The 19,947-nt window shown below is 45.9% G+C and overlaps 1 protein-coding gene across 9 annotated transcripts in view; it reads left to right on the top strand.

Moving 5' to 3' along the window:
- Positions 1-19,947, top strand: part of QSER1 (glutamine and serine rich 1) — a 96,094-nt gene that overhangs the window by 16,425 nt on the left and 59,722 nt on the right. For 2 of the 9 annotated variants that reach the window (XM_042857275.2, XM_042857276.2), the window contains exons 1-2: positions 11,387-11,592; positions 19,249-19,361. The exons of 1 other annotated variant lie outside the window; for it this stretch is intronic. In XM_042857275.2, coding sequence (XP_042713209.2) covers positions 11,435-11,592; positions 19,249-19,361 — 271 coding nt within the window. In that variant the 5' untranslated portion in view covers positions 11,387-11,434. Of the gene's footprint in view, positions 1-11,377; positions 11,593-19,248; positions 19,362-19,947 lie in introns of those variants that run through there. 6 more of the 9 variants (XM_005291519.5, XM_065592258.1, XR_006176106.2 and 3 more) reach the window with 5 other exon arrangements.

The following is a 19,947-nucleotide window of genomic DNA, read 5'->3' as shown; positions in this document are numbered from 1 at the left end:
CAAGTTCATACTGGTTAAATAGTCATATGATCTTCCTTCTGTCCTAAGCGTCATCTATATTATGTTTGAGTAATGTCCTCAAGTAATATTCTCAGGGACACTGAATAAACACAGGTTATAGATAAGGACAGATATCATTATTAACATATTTTTCATTCTGGGCATTAAATATGAATAGTTAATACAAACAAGCTGAATTTATGTGCATAGAGATTAATATAAAGGCAGCTATATTGGCTAAAGAAAAATGAGTTGTATACCTCAATTTACAAATAACTTACTTACTTATCTGCTATAATTTAGAGAGAACAGTATTTCTAATTAGATTAGTCAGAATCAAGTTTCTCAATATTTTTCCTAGAGATTGAGAGTCTTTAGTAAATTTTGTTAGCGGTCTCGCATCTAATTGTTGCCCAGAAGAGATTCTATTCTAGAATGCCTTCATTTTTCAGGGAAGAGGATAGAGGCTTCTAGAATACAGGGACCCCCTGGTGCCAACTGGCAAAGGGCCCAACGGTACATAAAGTTTTATAGGGATCCCCAGGTCAGGTATATGCATAATATGTCACTGAAGGGTGACGTGAGATCTCAACGGAGAGCCAGTAGCCCACTAGTCGTCATAATCTTGTAAAATGTAGCTATTCTAAAAATTATGTTCTTAAGGTTTTGAAGTTTAGGCAGGTTACCAGGCGGTGATACACCTCAAAAACAGGAGGTAACAAGCACCTATCTCCCTGTCTGGATATTTGTGTATTGTTTATTGTATGCCTAGCTGCATACTGAGCCAGGTGCAAACTAAGAAATTTTGAAATTTACAAGAAAGGAAATCTGCAGAATGAAATAAACAACACGGTGGTGTCCTGTTTATGAATAAAAACTAAGGATTGTCATGATATATCTTGGCATGCAAAGGAACACACTGAGTCCTTCACCTTGGAGGCAAGCTGACAGTGTGCTTGTGTCAGTGGTTTTCAAACTGCATGTCCAGCCAAGGGGAGCTGGGGGGTGGGGGGGAGGGAGTGTCTGTGCTTGCCGGAATCAGCCAAGGGGAGCTGGGGGGAAGGGGGGGAGGGGAAGTGTCTGTGCCTGCCGGCGAGAGCCACACCGAGCTGCTTGCACACCTCTGCCTAGGAGCTGGACCTGCTGCTGGCCACTTCTGGGGTGCAGCGCAGTCCGCAGTGCCGGGACAGGCAGGAAGCCTGCCTTAGCACCTGTGCTGCGCTGCTGACCGGGAGCTGCCTGAGGTAAGCCTGTGCCCCAAGCCTGCACCTCAATCCCCTGCCCCAGCCCCCCCAAACCCAGAGCCCCTTCCTGCACCCCAAACCCAGAGCCCCTGGCCCCAGCCCAGAGCCCTGCCCCCTCGTACTCCAACCCCCTGCCCCAGCCCAGACCCCCCTCCCACACCCCAACCACTCATTCCCAGCCCCACCCCACAGCTCTCACCCCCGCACCCCAACCCTTTGCCCCATCCCTGAGCCCCTCTCACACCCCAAACCCTTCATCCCCAGCTCTGTTGGGTCATGGGCATTAACAATTTTCTTCACCTGGGTCGCCAGAAAAAAAGTTTGAAAACCACTGCTCTAAAACACATGAGTATCTTATTAATTAGGTCTCAGCTCTAGAATGCCTGCTTTGATTTTATGTTATATGTATCCATTTGTCCCCAATACTTCTGTTTGCTACTACTTGAATCTCTGTGCTTTGTTAAATAAACTTATATTTGATTTCACAATAAACATATCTGCGTTCTGTGTTACCTGGAGCAGTGATCTGAGGTGGAACTGGTAAGCTGGGTGTACTGTTTCATTGGAAGCAGTGAATCTATGAATACTGCGAGCATCGAGTGGACCAGGGGCTGGACACTCCAGAGGAAGGCTTAGAGGACTTGGAGGTTGGAGTGTGCCAATCATTATACTGTAGAGTCACTGCGGGGTCTGGGAGGCCCAAAGGAGAGTACTTGTTTTGCCTGGGGTGGATGCAGTTGGGGAGCTGACCCCTGGAGGCCCAGACAAAGCTTCCTCATGCTAAGGGCAAGTGGTAGCGAGGTGCCTCATAGCCTGGGGAAGAATCACAGCATCAGTGTCCCCCTTCTATCCCCCCATTGAAATCCTTTTTTGAGAGTAATAATGATAATTTTTGCTTTCCTGCCCTCCGTGTACCACCAGTCTGGTAAAGAACAAAATACCAAGTGACTTTTTTAAGAGCACTTCCTCTGCCTGTCTCGCTGCTGATATGATTGTTTATCTCTGTTTCAGTGACTTAAAATTAATGGCTTTTGTGTGCATTTATTCATGGTACTTGAATAGTACGATCTTCTTGCAATGCATCAGGCCTGTTCAATGAACTGTTCCTGCTTTCAGTAAGTCAGGAATCAGCTGCTCAAGAAATGAGGTCAAATCACCTCCTTCATCTCCCCCTGGGAGTCAAACCATTTCTTTTCTCTTTGATTTGGAGTTTGATTCTGGAGTTCAAGCTTATTAGTCAGAGAGCTTTGTTACCTTTTGTAGACATGCATGGAGCCTGAGAAAAAAATAAAATCAATTTTCTGCTTGTGTGTCTGAGTAGAGGCATCAGCATTAGAAGTTTTAGTTTTAGTGGAGTCCACAAGAGTTTCCAGTGTTGTTACCTAGGCTGATAGTATACAATTTCCCATCTCCAGCAGCTTGTGCAATATTAGGACTTAGAAAATGTCCATTGATTTTAAAATATCTAATTTTTCCATCAACAGAAGCAAGAACTGTTGCTGCTTCAGAGCAAGGTGGCAGGTTCATTTGACCCACAAAAGACTCTTTTGCTTTCTAAAAGTTCTGAAAGCTTCTTTTTTAATCTTAGCTTGCCTAAAGTTTGATCTGTAGTTCAATCACTTAACTTTTTGATGAGGTTTGCTGAAGAACTGCTAAATTCCCTGGATGTTGAAAGAACAATAGGTAGCTAATCAAAACTGTCCTCTTTCCATATGCTAGCTCTCTCTTTAACACCCTTTAAAAGTAATCTCTAAAAACTTGTCGAAAATAAAATATTAAAATATTTTTGCTTGTGAATTCTTTGCTGTATGAATTGTAAGAAAGTAGCATTTATTGGGAGAAAATGCTATAGTCTGAAAAGCAGTACTGAAAAAAGCTCCATGTCTAGACAGTGTTTATTGCAACAAAATCTTGTTGTTTTGTAAGTATAAAGTCCCCTGTACTTGCTCCTGAAATTAGGAGACCTACAAAATCTGCCACAAAGAGACTGCAGGGAAACTCTGGAGTGCGGCTAATGTGATTCAATTTGCTAGCTTTTACCTCTGGAGACTAACTTCATTCAAGACATAGAGATAATAGATTGATGAGTGCTAGGAGTACTTGATGAGTACTATAGAATTGCCTTTAAATAAATCAAAAACACTAGTCTTTAAAAAATTTTCTTGTAAATTAGGCTAATCCTTTCAATTTGGGATAGTTAGCATTCTTGATGCAAAAGAGGCTCAGTACCACAACAGCATGATGGGTTGTACATCAGGATTGAGGTATTTTAATAGAGGTAAAAGTAAATACATGAATTTCACTTTCATTAGTGCTGAAGAATTTTTGTTGTTAGCATTGTTATGGCAATAAAAAGTTAATAATAGTACTTGATATGAAGTCTCTGGAAAGGGACTAATTTAAAATAGTTTCTCTTTTCTTTTTTCTTTTCTTTTGATTCTGTATAGATTTTTAAAAAAAAAATCTATCAGAATTGTTACCCTACCATTCATTGTCTAGAGATGTTGCTATCCACTTTAAAAACAAACAAACAAACAAACAAAAAACCAAAACCCTCCAGCAGCCCCTTCTAACATGGTAACCACTTCTCTGTGTGGTATTAAATTCCTTATAATAGAAATGAGAAAGTCAGCATGGCTTACTTAAGCTGAGTGTATTTTTGGAACATTAAATAGCAATTGAGGCTAAGAAATACAAATCATGAGATATTATTAGAGGTGTTTATAACCACTAATATCTAGTAAAATTAGCTAATATAGAAGCTGGCATATGAAGGATTATTCAACAAAAGTGAGAACTTTCATGAAATTGTTTAAAATAAGCGATCAAACTGAGTATACAATGGACTAGATGTCCATGGTATTATCATTCAAACTTGATGTTTATAATTTTGCTTTGTACATTAAATATATTATGCATTCATGTGCTTAAAAACCATATTTCATAAAGATACCCAAGACCATAATCTTATTTCAGATTGTTGGTGCTTGTGTTCAGGCACAGTACATGCGTTACATGATCTGCAGGGATATGTGTGGTTTTCTGAGATAAGAATCTACACTGTTAACAATTTATTGCACAATAATTGCTAGCTAATTGTTTTTATTAAATACGATATTTGTGTTGAAAGACAAATTCATTTTTGAGATTGAGGCTGCATTAACTACTGACATGGGTGGTTGAGAAAGCATAACAGAAATGTTGGGTTCTTCAAATATCTTCCATGACATACATAAATATGAAACTTTTATTATTCATTATTGTTGGAATATAGTTGACATTCCGATAATAAAGCATTTTAGATAGTGGATATACTTGAGATAATGATATAATTTCTGTTGTGCTCTTTGTTATGAAGTGTGCCATTTTGGGATAGCTTGTCATTATACCTCCTGTTCAAGTAGTTTTTGTCATTCAGAGACTTCCACCTCACCAAACTAACATAAGAGGTTGTCTTGCTGTAACATTTGGATGTAATGTTACATTTCCATTACAAAAAAGGAAGGGTGGATAAGAGAAGCAATTACTTCTTCTAAAAACAGTCTGCACCCAGGACCAGAATAACCAAATATTGTTTAACACTTCAAAATATTCCAACAGACCGCTTTGAACAGAAAGTCACCCATTATGCCAGTGTGGCTTTTTCACAGTATGGAAGGAATTGTCTGTTGTGTAGGGAAAATATTTGAGGCAGTATGCCCCACAACTTTTCCAGGTCTTGCAATGCTTCTAATGCGCCGGGTCAAAACACATTGTGGACGCAGGACATAAAATTTGAGGTTTTTTACCCACGAAAGCTTATGCCCAAATAAATCTGTTAGTTCTTCTTCGAGTGCTTGCTCATATCCATTCCATTAGGTGTGTGCGCGCCGCGTGCACGATCGTCGGAAGATTTTTACCCTAGCAACACCGGCGGGTCGGCTGTGGAGCCCCCTAGAGTGGCGCCTTCATGGCGCTGAATATATACCCCAGCCGACCCGGCGCCCCCTCAGTTCCTTCTTACCGCCCCTGACGGTCGTTGGAACTGTGGAGCGCTGCTTAGCTGTTCTCCACTCTCCCTAGCTTAGTTCGTTATTCGCAGTTATAGTTATAGTTATAGTCCTAGTGTTTATAGTTAAATAGTTCAATAGTTTTAAGAGTTGTCTAGTTGTTATAATAGTTCAGGGGATTAAGGGGGTCGTCTCCCCCTTTCTCCCCCGGCCGCGGGGCCGGGCTCATGCCCAACGCTCCCGGCTTCAAGCTGTGCGCCTCCTGCGCTAAGCCTATGCCCACGAGCGACCCGCACGATTCCTGTCTGAAGTGCCTGGGAGAGTCCCATCAAACAGATAAGTGCAAGATCTGTAAGGCCTTCAGACCAAGGACCAAGAAGGAGCGGGACTTTCGGCTCCGGCAACTCCTGATGGAGGCGGCACTTAGTCCGGACGCTCCATCTACAAGTCAGGCCCCGGCACCTAGCGCCTCGGTGCGCAGTGCCCCGGCGGCACCGGCCATGACGACCACGCGAGTGGCGTCAGATGAGCCTTCCCGGCACCGGACCTCGTCGGCACCGCAAGCACAGCAAGTGCCTCGGCGCCGGTCATTATCCCCAGGGCATAAGAAAGCCCATAAGACGGGGACCTCCGTGCCGAAGACGCTGGCTCCCCCAGTGCCGGGGGTAGAGCCGCGTACGCCGGTGGAGCACCGGAAACAGGTGCCTCCAGCACCGTCGACTCCGGCGCCGAGGCCGTTGAGACGGCGTCTCCACCGAGGCCGGCGGTGATACAGTGCCTCCCGTCGACGCCAGAGACCTTCGCGGCGGCGAGAGACTTAATAGCTCTCACGGAGCCGGCACCGCCTCAACCACCGGCACCGACGGCACCGTTGCCTCGCCCGGTCCAGTCGAGGGGGAAACCTGCCTTGATGCGCCCTCCATCACAAGGGCTGGAACCTCGGCACCGATCCAGGTCCCGAAGCAGGTCCCCACGCCGCTCGCAGTCCCGGCACCGAATATCACCTCGGCACCGGTCGTACTCGCGGCCAAGATCTTCTTCGCGGCACCGCTCTACGTCTCGGCACCGCTATGATCGTCGGCACCGATCAACGTCGAGACGTAGTTCTCGGCACCGCTACGGTCGCCGCTCGACGTCGAGAGGCCGCTCCCGGTACCGGGCATACTCCAGGTCCTCGTCGAGGTCCAGATCCGACTCCCGGCACCGACGAGGTCATCGGCACCGGTCGCGGTCCCGGCACCGATCGCCGGCACCGCGTGGAGATAGATCATCTCCAGACCGGCACCGTGCGGCACCGCAGCCCACGGGAATCGTCTCGACGCTCTCGGCACCGCCATGGCCATCGAGATCGGGGTCTCGCTCCTCGGAGGACCTCTCGAGATCGGCATACCCCCCTCAGGGGCAAGCCGAGGAACAGGACTTGGGCCATTGGCAGAACATAACAGAGGACCATTCTCATGGCCCATCTCACTGGTCGTTTTGGACCCCGTGGGCGTACCATCGGGCGCAAGGGGCTCCAGTTGCTTCGACCTCTCGCTCCGGTCACTCTGTTAGAAGGGCCCCGGAGTCCACCATCTCTCGGCCTCCGCCAGGGGGCATGGAGGCTTCCGTGTCCGCACCACCTGACGCCCTGGACTCAAGCGCAGGTGATGCTCCGGCCCAGGAGCAGGGAGACCAGGACCCTCCCTTGGATCCTGTTCCACCGGAGGCATCTTCCTCTTCCTCTCCGGATGAGGCAGTGGCGGGCACATCGTGCACAGGTCCACCTCCAATAGATCTTCGGGCTCACCAAGATCTTCTGCGTCGGATGGCCCGTAATATGGACCTGCAGGCGGAGGAGATAGTGGAGGTGCACGACCCCATCGTGAATATCCTCGGAGCGGATGCCCCATCGAGGGTGGCGTTACCCCTGATCCGCACGATACAAGCCAATGTATCTACGATATGGCAGACTCCTGCCTCTATCCCACCCACAGCGAGAGGGGTGGAAAGGAAATACTTTGTCCCGTCTAAAGACTACGGGTACTTGTATACCCACCCCCAGCCGTGTTCACTGGTGGTGGCATCAGTGAACGCAAGGGAGCGCCACGGTCAGCAGGCCGCAGCGCCCAAATCGAAGGAGGCTAAGCGCCTCGATTTATTCGGCCGTAAAGTTTACTCAGCCGGAGGGCTGCAACTTAGAGCGGCTAATCAACAGGCGCTCTTGAGCCGCTATAGCTTTAACTCCTGGAACTCTATGGGGAAGTTCAAGGAGTTGGTTCCCCAAGAGTCCAGGGAGGAGTTTGGAGCCCTGGTGGAGGAGGGTAAGAAGGTGGCTCGGACCTCCTTACAGGCCTCCTTAGACATAGCGGACTCTGCTGCGAGAACCCTGGCCTCAGGTATCGCTATGCGGAGGATCTCCTGGCTCCAGGTTTCGGGTCTGCCTCAGGAACTGCAGCAAACCCTGCAGGATCTGCCCTTTGAAGGACAAGGGCTGTTTTCAGAAAAGACGGACTCTCGCCTGCAGAGCCTCAAGGACTCCAGGACGATCATGCGTTCCTTGGGGATGCATGTTGTGGGCCCTCAGCGCAGGCCATTTAGACCGCAGCCTCAGCGCTTCTACCCCCCCCCCCCGCCTCGTCAGAGACAGGACTCGACCCGGAGGCGAGGGCGAGGTGGTAGAAGAAGGTGGACCGGCCCCCAACCTGGTCAGAACCAGGGGCCACCTAGACCACCTTCAGGCCCCAGGCAGAACTTTTGAAGGTGCGGTCGAGGACGGCGCCCCAGTCATCCCACAGGATCCAGCCCCATCCTTTCGGGATCGCCTTTCCCCTTTCCACCGTGCCTGGTCCCTTATAACTTCGGACCGTTGGGTCCTTCGCATGGTGGACAGGGGATATGCTATCCAGTTTTCTTCAATCCCCCCCTCCTCCCCCCCTTCCCCGTCCCTCTTCAGGGACCCTTCTCACGAACAACTTCTTATACAGGAAGTTTCCACGCTCCTTGCTATGGGGGCCATAGAGGAGGTTCCAGTGGAGTTAAGGGGCAGGGGATTCTATTCCCGTTACTTCCTCATTCCCAAGTCCAAAGGAGGTCTGCGACCCATCTTGGACTTGCGCGGACTCAACAAATTCGTAGTAAAGTTGAAGTTCCGCATGGTCTCTTTGGGGACCATTATCCCTTCCCTCGATCCTGGAGACTGGTTCGCCGCCCTCGACATGAAAGATGCATACTTTCACATCGCAATTTACCCGCCTCACAGACGCTTCCTGCGGTTCGTGGTAAGCAAGGTGCACTACCAATTTGCAGTCCTTCCCTTCGGCCTATCCTCGGCCCCAAGGGTATTCACGAAATGTATGGCTGTCGTGGCAGCGTACCTTCGTCGGCAAGGGATACAGGTGTTCCCGTACCTAGACGACTGGCTGGTACGCGGTCGCACCAAAGAGCAAGTTCGAGCTCACGTCCACATAATAGTGCACACATTCAACAAGTTGGGCATCCTACTCAACAAGGACAAATCCACTCTAGAACCTACCCAGAGAATAGAATTCATCGGCGCAGTTCTAGACTCCAGGCGTGCACAAGCCATCCTGCCAGACAACCGCTTTTGCACCATCACGAGCCTCATTCAAGGGCTCAAGGCCTTCCCAACTACCACGGTGAGGTCGTGCCTTACCCTGCTGGGTCACATGGCTTCTTGCACGTATGTAACCAGGCATGCCAGACTTCGGCTTCGCCCACTCCAGACCTGGGTGTCATCGATATACCGCCCACATCGGGACAGCCTGAACATGGTGGTCACGGTCCCGATCTCGGTCCTGACCTCCCTCACCTGGTGGCTAGATCGAAATGTGGTTTGCGAGGGGATACCATTTCACGCCCCACAACCCTCTCTGCACCTGGTCACAGACGCTTCATCTCTGGGTTGGGGCGCCCATCTCAACGAACACCATACCCAGGGCCTGTGGACTGCACCTCAGCTAGCCCTGCACATCAATGTTCGGGAACTGATGGCGGTGCGCCTGGCGTGCCAGGCATTTCTCAACCTCCTACGTGGCCGCTGTGTGCTAGTTCTCATCGACAACACCACGGCCATGTTTTACATCAACAAGCAAGGAGGAGCACGTTCGTCAATTCTATGCCAAGAGGCCATGCGCCTGTGGGACTTCTGCATCGCCCACTCAATCCATCTCATGGCATCGTTCCTCCCTGGAGTCCAGAACACTCTGGCGGACCGACTCAGCAGGTCCTTTCAAACACACGAGTGGTCTATCCGTCCGGACATCATACATTCCGTTTTCCAGAAGTGGGGGTTTCCCCAGATAGACCTGTTTGCATCTCGAGACAACAGGAAGTGCCACGTGTTCTGCTCCCTGCAAGGTCGAGCTCCGGGCTCCCTCTCGGATGCGTTTCTCCTTCCCTGGAAAGACCACCTGTTTTATGCCTTCCCTCCGTTTCCTCTGGTTCACAAGGTACTGCTCAAATTGCGCAGAGACCAGGCACAGGTGATTCTGATCGCCCCAGCGTGGCCGAGACAACATTGGTACACCACGCTGTTGGAGCTCTCGGTTCGGACACCGATCCCGCTTCCATTATGCCCGGATCTCATCTCTCAGGACCACGGCCGCCTGCGTCACCCCGACCTGCAATCACTCCACCTCACGGCGTGGCTGCTCCATGGTTCACCCAGGCAGAGCAGCAGTGCTCGCACTCTGTCCAACAGATTCTGCTGAGCAGTAGGAAGCCCTCAACACGGACCACATACTTGGCCAAGTGGAAGCGGTTCTCCTGTTGGTGCGAACAACGAGCCACGTCCCCGTTACAGGCACCTATCCCTCTCATTTTGGAATATCTCCTCTCCCTAAAACAGCAAGGGTTGGCGATATCTTCAATTAGAGTTCACCTGGCCGCTATATCGGCCTTTCACCCAGGGGAACTCGCGTCCTCGGTATTCTCTAACCCGATGGTCGTTAGATTCCTCAAGGGCTTAGACCGGATGTACCCACAACAACGTCAGCCCGTTCCGACGTGGGACCTCAACCTGGTTCTCTCCAAGCTCACAGGTCCTCCATTCGAGCCACTGGCCACCTGTTCACTTTTGTACCTATCCTGGAAGACAGCCTTCCTCGTAGCCATCACCTCAGCAAGGCGCGTTTCTGAACTCAGGGCGCTTACATCCGAGCCCCCTTACACAGTTTTCCATAAGGATAAAGTGCAGCTCCGCCCACATCCTGCCTTTCTCCCTAAGGTGGTTTCTCCATTTCATATCAACCAGGATATATTTCTCCCGGTCTTTCATCCTAAACCACATGCTACTCGCCAGGATCAACGCTTGCATTCTCTGGACGTACGCAGGGCCCTGGCCTTCTATATTGACCGCACAAGGCACTTTAGAAAGACGACGCAACTCTTCGTTGCAGTGGCCGACCGAATGAAAGGCTCACCGGTCTCATCACAACGCCTATCCTCCTGGATTACGTCTTGCATCCGGACTTGCTACGACCTGGCAGGTGTCTCAGTACCACACCTCACCGCTCACTCCACGAGGGCCCAAGCTTCCTCGACGGCTTTCCTGGCGCAAGTTCCTATCCAGGACATTTGTAGGGCTGCGGTTTGGTCGTCAGTCCACACGTTTACAGAACACTATGCACTAGTGCAGCAGTCCAGGGACGATGCTGCCTTCGGATCAGCAGTTTTGCACACAGCAATGTCTCACTCCGACCCCACCACCTAAGTTGGGCTTGGGAGTCACCTAATGGAATGGATATGAGCAAGCACTCGAAGAAGAAAAGACGGTTACTCACCGTTGTAACTGTTGTTCTTCGAGATGTGTTGCTCATATCCATTCCAAACCCGCCCCCCTTCCCCACTGTCGGAGTAGCCGGCAAGAAGGAACTGAGGGGGCGCCGGGTCGGCTGGGGTATATATTCAGCGCCATGAAGGCGCCACTCTAGGGGGCTCCACAGCCGACCCGCCGGTGTTGCTAGGGTAAAAATCTTCCGACGATCGTGCACGCGGCGCGCACACACCTAATGGAATGGATATGAGTAACACATCTCGAAGAACAACAGTTACAACGGTGAGTAACCGTCTTTTTTTAAGGTGCCACCGGACTCCTTGTTGTTTTTATAAAATTTCTAAAAAGCAAACCTTATGGGAAACCGCCTTTGATTGGCTGTCTCTTTCCTCATTTACCCGCATTTTGGGGAAAAGCAGCTAATAATGGATTCAGCAAGAACGAGGCAGAGCTCTCCTCCCTCTCCACTCCGCAATGTGACATTATTCTCCCAAGAGGCAAGGGGGAAAAAAAGGAGCAGAAAGAGCACAGCAGTTCCAGGAGGCTCCTCTACCTCCTTCCCTTTCTCTTCTGTGAGCAACAGGTCAGTCTGCTTTCTGCTCCTCCTCCTTCCCTTCTCCCTGGCCTGAGACGAGGGCAGAGGTGAAGTTGGGGGCTGGCAGAATTGATGGGGGTTAGGTGGGGTGGAACAGTGGTTGGGACAGAATTCATGGAGGGCTGGAGGGAGCAGGATTGATTTGGGGATGGAATTAATTGCTGGCAGGGAGATGGGCAAATGTGGGGGTCGATCTTAGAAACTCCCACTTTTTTCAGACCACATTAAACATTGTGCCTGAGGCTTCTCTTAGACGGTTGGCTGCCATGCAGTGAGGGTCCTTTTGCCCCAGAGAATTTCTGCAAAATCAAGCATACTCCTGCTTCTTGTAAATGCTTATAGAAGGAAAAACAAGATATTCTGCCTTAGAAGTAATTTAGTGAGAATTTCTAGCTCGGCTTTCAAAAACAGGAAAAGAATCAATTATGTGTGTTTATGGATGTTACTGAAAATTGTACTTATTGTAACCAAAGTTGAAAATTCCTTCTTTTAGATCAGAAGATCTCACAAGGTTAGAATTTGTATCACTGAATATAATTCTTGCTAACAATACTTGTATAATTTGAATTGATGATCAGTTTAGAATTGTACTTTTCATTACAATCCAGTCTTGATATATAAATTTAAAAGTTAAACATATGTTTACACTGACTGTGTGTGTATTATAAAATTATCTATTGGGCTGGAAATATAACAGTTTTTAGAATGAGAGAACAGAAAATAACTTCACCCATAATGAAATAGTTATATCTGCCAACTATTCTTAACAAGGATACAAATCAATAAACATTTCTTCAAGTATCAGGGGGTAGCCGTGTTAGTCTGTATCTACAAAAACAACAAAGAGTCTGGTGGCACCTTAAAGACTAACAGATTTATTTGGGCATAAGCTTTCGTGAGTAAAAACCTCACTTCTTCAGATGCATAGAGTTTTCATAGAGTTTCCGAAGAAGTGAGGTTTTTACTCACGAAAGCTTATGCCCAAATAAATCTGTTAGTCTTTAAGGTGCCACCAGACTCTTTGTTGTTTTTAAACATTTCTTGTGTCACTGCTCAAGAGCCAAACTCAAGTGATTTGTTAGTATTGTCACAACTAAAGGTGGAGCTATAAAAAAAGTAGTCTCAAATATTTTTTTCAACTTTAATACTTTTTCCTTCATAATTTATAATAAGGTGCCAGTGTGGAATCCTATATATCTCCGAAAGAAATATTGCCAAAGTGGTAGGGTAGAGCACTTAATGTATGCTTCCCACTGAGCAATATGAAGAAATTTGCACAGTGCTCAGCAGTGTGAAGAACTCTCTAGACTGGTGCCAAATTGAGCATTGATGATTAGGGGAAAATAATTATCACCTGCACATAGGTGATGATGTGCTATGTAGTGAGACCAAATGATGTGCACAGTAGCCAGTTTTAGGATTTTAATTTAATCTTTTGTATGCAGTGTTGTTGTAGCTGTGTTGGTCCCAGGATATTACTGAAACAGTTTGGGCGAGGTAAAATCTGTTATTGGACCAGCTTCTGTTGGTGAGAGAGACAAACTTTTGAGCTTACACAACACAGAGCTCTTCTTCACGTCTGGGAAATGTATTTAGAGTGTCACAGCTAAATACAAGGTGAAACAGATTGTTTAGTATAAGTAATTAACACACATTTCACCTTGAATAGTTCCTTGAAATATGTGTTAACTATTTATGCTAAACAATCTGTTACACCTTGTATTTAATGGTGACCCTCTGAATACATTTCCCAGACATGAAGAAGAGCTCTGTGTTGTGTAAGCTCAAAAGTTTCTCTCTCTCATCAACAGAAGCTGGTCCAATAAAAGATATTACCTCACACACCGTGACTCCCTAGTTACTCTTTTTGGCAGCCTGGACTAGTGGCTACAGGAGAGTGCTTAAGCACTGCATTTGGAAGAAAAACTGAGGACTGACACCATCACAAGGGCCAGCTATGACAGAAATGTGCCTGGAAATTCTAATAAAGCAATATCCCTCACAGGAAGGTGCTCAGTGCCTCATGTTGTATAGTGGGCATAGTGTTCTTGCTGGCCTACCAAATCTATACACTCTTTGCTCTTGTCATCTTTAGTGAAAACAAAGGAACAAAGCTCACAGAGTTGCCAATTCTTGCAATATTTGGTGACTTTTTGAAAGTTTCCCATGATATCATGATTGCTGGCATCAAACACTCAGTTTTTCCCTTATACAAACAGGGCCGGCTCTAGCTTTTTTGCTGCCCCAAGCCAAAAAATTTTTGTTATTTCCCCCTCCCGCCCCCGCACTTTTTTTTGGCTTTTACATGTTTGCACTTTGCAGTTTTGTTTTGACTGTTTAAAATTTAAGAAAATGAAAACAGAATTTGTAGTTAGTGAAATAAAACAATTTCCTACTAGTGTAATTTTAACATTTAATTTTAACAAAAACACAATAACAAACTATTTGAGTTCAACTATAAACTGTAATGAAAAACGTTAGTGTCTTCCAGTTTCTCATAAATTAAAAGAATTTATATGAACTGAATTTTTCTGGTTTTTATACTTGCGTAGTCTTTTAATAAGTCAGTGAAATCTAAATTTTTTGCAATAGTACTTTCAATTGAAATTAATGCCAGTCCTGACATACGATTTTGAGACATGGTGGACCTCAAATAATTTTTTAGTAATTTCAGTTTTGAGAAACTGCGCTCACCAGAAGCCACTGATACTGGTAATGTTAAAAGAATGCGTAATGCTATAGCAGTGTTTGGAGTGAAAAAATCATTTCTTGCTATAAATTCTAATACTTTTAGAGGAGAAGTTTTAGGACTTATTAGCTCAGATAAAGCTATTAATTCATCATACAGTTCTACTGCATTAATGTCAGCAGTGTTATCAGTACTGAGCGCTAAATGTAGGTCTTGGCACTGCTTCATGAGGTGGTCTTTGGAAAACTGATTTTTAATATTTCCAATATTGTATAAAAATTCGAAAGTTTCACAATGACCATGCAACTGACAAAATCTTTCTTCAATGGAAGTTATAGCTATATCCAAAATACAATAGAAACATTCAACTTTAAACCTTTCGTTTGGATCGAGAATAGGATCATCATGAGCCTCATAACAAAACTGTCTTGTTTTTTTCCGAGGACGAATGAATTTTTGAGGTGCAAACGTTGGTTCAAAATCAAGATCCTCTGCTGTTGTTGTTGCTTCTTTGACAGTTTCTTCAAATCCTTCATCTGAACGGTATTTTTTTAAATATTCCAGTGTTTTATTCAAAATCATCTTTGCCTCGGATATGTCTATGGTTATGTTCTGCATAACTTTGCTGGTCAAATTAATTTGATTTAGAATATTGTGCCAAATAACCGTGCAACATGAAAATTGAAACTGCATCATTTTCTGAGCCAATGTTTCAGCTTCATGTTGAAATGAAGGATCATACGACAAGTCCTGGCTTATTTCGAATAGTGCATCGTAAATCTCGCCTGATGAATATCGGAATGCTCTAATAGCTTCTATCCTGCTTTCCCATCTAGTTTGACTCAGAGGTTTAAGTGTGAGTTTTTGTTCAAGATGCTTCTTCAAGACTGCCCAACGGTGTGTGGAAGCACTAAAAAAGTTGTGAATTGCTTGCACTGTGGTAAAATATGAAACGGCATCTTTAGATGATTTGGCGGCATCACTGACAACCAGATTGAGCGAATGCGCATGGCAAGGAATGAAAAAAGCTCGATTGTTTAAATTCAATATTCTTTGCTGTACACTTGCATGTCGTCCTCGCATGTTTGAGCCGTTATCGTACCCTTGGCCGCGCATATTTTCTAAAGGTATTCCACAGTGTTCCAATCTCTGTAGAATTACATCTGTGAGGGCTTTCCCAGTAGTTTCATTCACTGGTATAAATTCTAGAAAGTGTTCACAAATTTTCACTTCTGCATTTTCATCAATTTTCAGAAATCGTAAAACTATTGACATTTGCTCGGTTTTGCTCAGATCTTGAGTACAATCAACTATAAGTGAGTAATATTTGGCATGTTTCAAATTGGATAAAATTTCATTACGCACTCCATTAGAAATTAATTCTATTATCTCATTTTGTGTATTTTTACCCAAATAATGGGTGTGAATCTCTCCATCTTTCACTCTTCGTACATGCTCAGCCATAATATTATCAAATTTTGCCAATAACTCAACCAATTTTAAGAAATTTCCATTGTTATTCTCATATAAAATATCCAAGGCTCCACGGAATGCGAGGCTAGGAAATTAATGATTGGCAGTAAACGTTCCAACACTGCTTGCCAACGTAGAATTTCTGAATTTAGTTGACGTTGCTGTACTGCATCGATTGTTGTACCGGTACATAATCTGTTTGACAGCTCAATCCAATTTGTCAATGAGCGTAAATGATTTTTTGATGTTTCATGTTCTTTCAAATGCTGATGCAAATTTCGCCAGTCATTAAAACCTGCAGTGGCCATAAAAATGTCCGAGTTACAGAACAGTTTGCAGCAAAAACAAAAAGCTACATCTTTGTTCTGTGAATACACTAACCACGATCTATTAATTTGTTCTCCATTTTTCATTTTTTTCTTCATACTGGATGGCATAAATCGACGATTTGACTCATTAAATGGATATTCAAATGTAGGATCTAGTTTTGAAGGACCTTTTTCACAATAATAATTCGCATTGTATCAGTAAATATTGTTGGCCATGTACTTGGATCTGATCCTATGTCAGTCTCTCCACCGTCCAATAATTGTTCTTCAGTTTTAGATTTGGATAACAGTTCTTCATTTCTGGACTCTTCAGCTGAAGTAGTAAATCTTTGGATGGATTGTGATTGTTCATCTTTATCAGTTAGTGAAGATAATCTTTGGTCAGATTCTTGTTCATCTTTATCAGTTGATAAAGGTAATCTTTGGTTGGATCGGTCTTCATCAGTTGATGAATAATCACCTTCAGTGCATTGCTTAGAGCTTTCTCCTTGATTGTCGACTTTTTTAAAATACCTTTTTGAAGTACGAGATAGTTTTTCTATTTCTTTTTGCCGTTTCTCTCTTTGTTGCCGGTAAGCAGCACCAGAAAGTCGTTTTCGTTTTTGTCCCGGCATTTTAGCCCTATAACCACTGGCACCGACGCGAAATGGAAATTAGTGCAAATGGCGCCGATAGGGCAGCACAGTACACACACGTAATCGTGATTTGAGTGACCGTGTCACATGACATGATATTTTTCACGTCACACTCCTATTGCACTACTGTACTTGCCGTAGATAAGGCGCTAGTCATTGGGGCGAGAGAGCTCCCCACGAGCTCGGATACACACTGGACCCAGCCCTGCTGGCATTTTCCCAGCGCTGAGGCCGCCCAGCTGGGAGTCCGAGGGGCATGCAGTGGAGAGAGCTCTGTGGCTGGAGGAGCCAAGGAAGAGGTGCTGGGCTTGCTGGACAGATGCTGCCCCTCTCTGCCAGGTTGCTTGCCCCCTGCGGGGGGGAGGCAGAAGGAGACTCCAGGCACTGGCACCCTGAGGCCACCCTGCTGGGAGCCCGAGGAGCATGCAATGGAGAGAGCTCTGGTGCTGGAGGAACCAAGGAAGAGGTGCTGGGCTTGCTGGGCAGATGCTGCTCCTCTCTGCCAGGTCGCTCGCCCCCTGCAGGAGGGGAGGCAGAAGGAGACTCCAGGCACTGGAGTGCTGTGAGGGGCTGGGGAGGGAGGCAGCAGCCTCTGGGGCTCCAGCAGGCAGAAGCTCCCCAGGGGTCCTGGGGACCCTTCCACCTGGCCCGACTCTTACCTTGCTGCAGATCTGGCCTGAGGTGGAGTCATCTCTGGTCACCGCCGCTCCCAGGGCAAGGGGTTGGGGCTGCTGCTGGATCCCAGCCCTGTTCATCCTTGGGCTTCGCCTTGGCTCTGGCACGAGCTGGGCTCAGCCCGGGCTGCCGCTCCGCTCCCCTCTCCCCTCCCCTGGCAGGAGGTGGCGCAGGGAGGAGGAGGCAGAGGCGGGGACAAGCCGAGGAGGAGCGGACCGCCCGGGCGCCATGTTCCCCCATCCTCTGCAGCTGGAGCAGGGCTGCGCTACCGGTTCCCGCCTGGGTGTGGGGGGTGGCTGCTGCCCGCGGGAGAGCGGCGTGAACAAGCAGAGGAGCGGTCCGTCCTCTGAAGCCGGGGCAGGTCCGCGCTACCGGCTCCCGACGCTTTCCCGCTGCCAGCGCCCACCCCCCAGGCAGAGCTGGTAGCGCGGCCCTGCCCCGGCTGCGGAGGACGGGCCGCTCCTCAGCTTGTTCACGCCGCTCTCCTGCGGGCAGCGGCCACTTACCCCACAGGCGGGAGCCGGTAACTCAGCATTTTGCCGCCCCATACATTTTGCCGCCCTAGGCACCAGCTTGTTTAGCTGGTGCTTAGAGCCGCCCCTGTATACAAACTGACTGCCTTCACGTTGCAGGGGATAGCAGAGGGTTAGTGGAGTCCCTTTCTCAGCAGCCTCCATGGAGGCCTGCCTTTATTTTTTTTTAATTTTTTTTATTTTTTATGGGGATGGAGGGCATGAGTTTAAGATTGAATTTTATGCTTGAAATAATCAGACACACACAGGTTCAGGCAGTTGTCCCCTAAAAGCTCAAAATCTAGAAGGCAAATGAAAAAGCTATAATTTATTGGCTTAAAAATCATGATATATTTTAAAATAATCTCATGGGTTTTTTGGTTTTGACTCATGACTTTTAAATGCTTGGACCTGGTCATATTGCATCATGGTCAGAAGTCCATTGATGACTCAGTGTTCCTGTTGCTCCTGCAGAACTGAGCCTCTAGAAGATTGAAAGTAATTTCCACCCTCCACCAATTATCTGCTTTTCTAATTGGGAAACTTTAGTGTTTCTAATGGAGCTTGATATTGACGTTGCTTTTCTTAGTTTACTTTATGCATTGGCATTATTGATATTGGCAAAGATCTAGACATAGTGTATTTTAACTGTTTGTATCACTTACGCACTTTTGCTAGCAGTAAAAATAATAAAACTGCTTGATAATTCAAATGACTACTTATAAAAGTTAAACATGATCTACAGTTTTTATTTAATTATTTACTAGTGGAGGTCCAAAAGGATGGGGTTTTTTTGGGCCATATTGCCACTTGCTATTGCTATCAGTTTTTTGTCTTTTTCTGTTTTATTCTTGTAATAAACAAAACCTTTTAAATATTCTTTCATTCTTGCTATTGTTCAGCCATTTTAACATATTTATAATCAAAATAATATTCAGCTTGCACAAATGAGTTTAAATTGAGCAAGAAATTGACGTATTATTAGGGTGTAATGACTCACATATAGGTAGTGGCCCACTAATGCAGATAGTGAAGCAGTAAATTTCAAAAAGTGTATACTCGCTCCTTGCCATCGCAAAACTAAGCAAATAGCACTTTTTTCTTAAGTTAATGCAATATAGAATTTTTGTTATTGTGAATCCAAGCTTTCATCTGGCCAGCTGGTTCATGTAGTACCAATCTTTTAATTACCCTACTCTTTTTGTCAAGTCCTTGCTCAACCAAGCTTTGGTGTTTTTCCTTTATACAACTTTTTGGCTTCTTGTCAGAGTTTCATCTACTTGTTTCTTTGGTTGTGTGTGTTGTTTCCCACATTTAATTTCTTCCTTTAGCTTAAGCTATGGAGGAGGACATCCATCACACTCGGAAACGGATCTTCTTCACAGACAGACATATGCAGCTTCTCATCAGCTTCCAGGATATGCTACCACCCACCATCCTACTGGTAAATGTCTATTGTATGAAAATCAATTTAAATAACTGCTCGGTTAAATACTACATCTTTAAACTGATTAATTATATGGTCCTAAGGAGCCTGTAATGCGAGGTGTGGCAAAGGCTATTTCAAGAGTGAATTTACTATTTCAGCAATTTACTGAGCCTTTAACCATGAGTTTGTCATGAGTGCACAATGGGGAAGGTAACTAGAAAGTTCAGTGCTTCATAATCTGGTTTACTAGTTCTATGAGCTTTAAATTAAAAACAAAAAAGTCCTGATAAGTCCAAAAAAGTTTTTCTTTCAGATATTGAGCATCAAATTTTCAATGACTGTAAGTCCAATAAGTATCTAACTGTTAACCTATTCTACACGTAAGAGTCAAATATTCAGTTGGTCTCCAAAGCCAGCTGCTGAAATTGTGCCAACAATTTTTGTGCTAATCAGATACTTAGAAGCCTAATTCATGCAAGTTTGGACACACAATTGTTCTTACTAATTTGTGGAACCTTATGGTGTAATTTTAAAGGCTAGCTAAAAATGTAGCTTTAAAATGTGGTAATAGTGAATGACTTAAGTTAATGATGAAACCTAA

Source organism: Chrysemys picta, chromosome 4 (assembly GCF_011386835.1).
Source record: "Chrysemys picta bellii isolate R12L10 chromosome 4, ASM1138683v2, whole genome shotgun sequence".
Classification (NCBI taxonomy): domain Eukaryota; kingdom Metazoa; phylum Chordata; order Testudines; family Emydidae; genus Chrysemys; species Chrysemys picta.
Note: the sequence above shows the minus strand (reverse complement) of the source record. Positions and strands in the feature narration are given on the sequence as shown.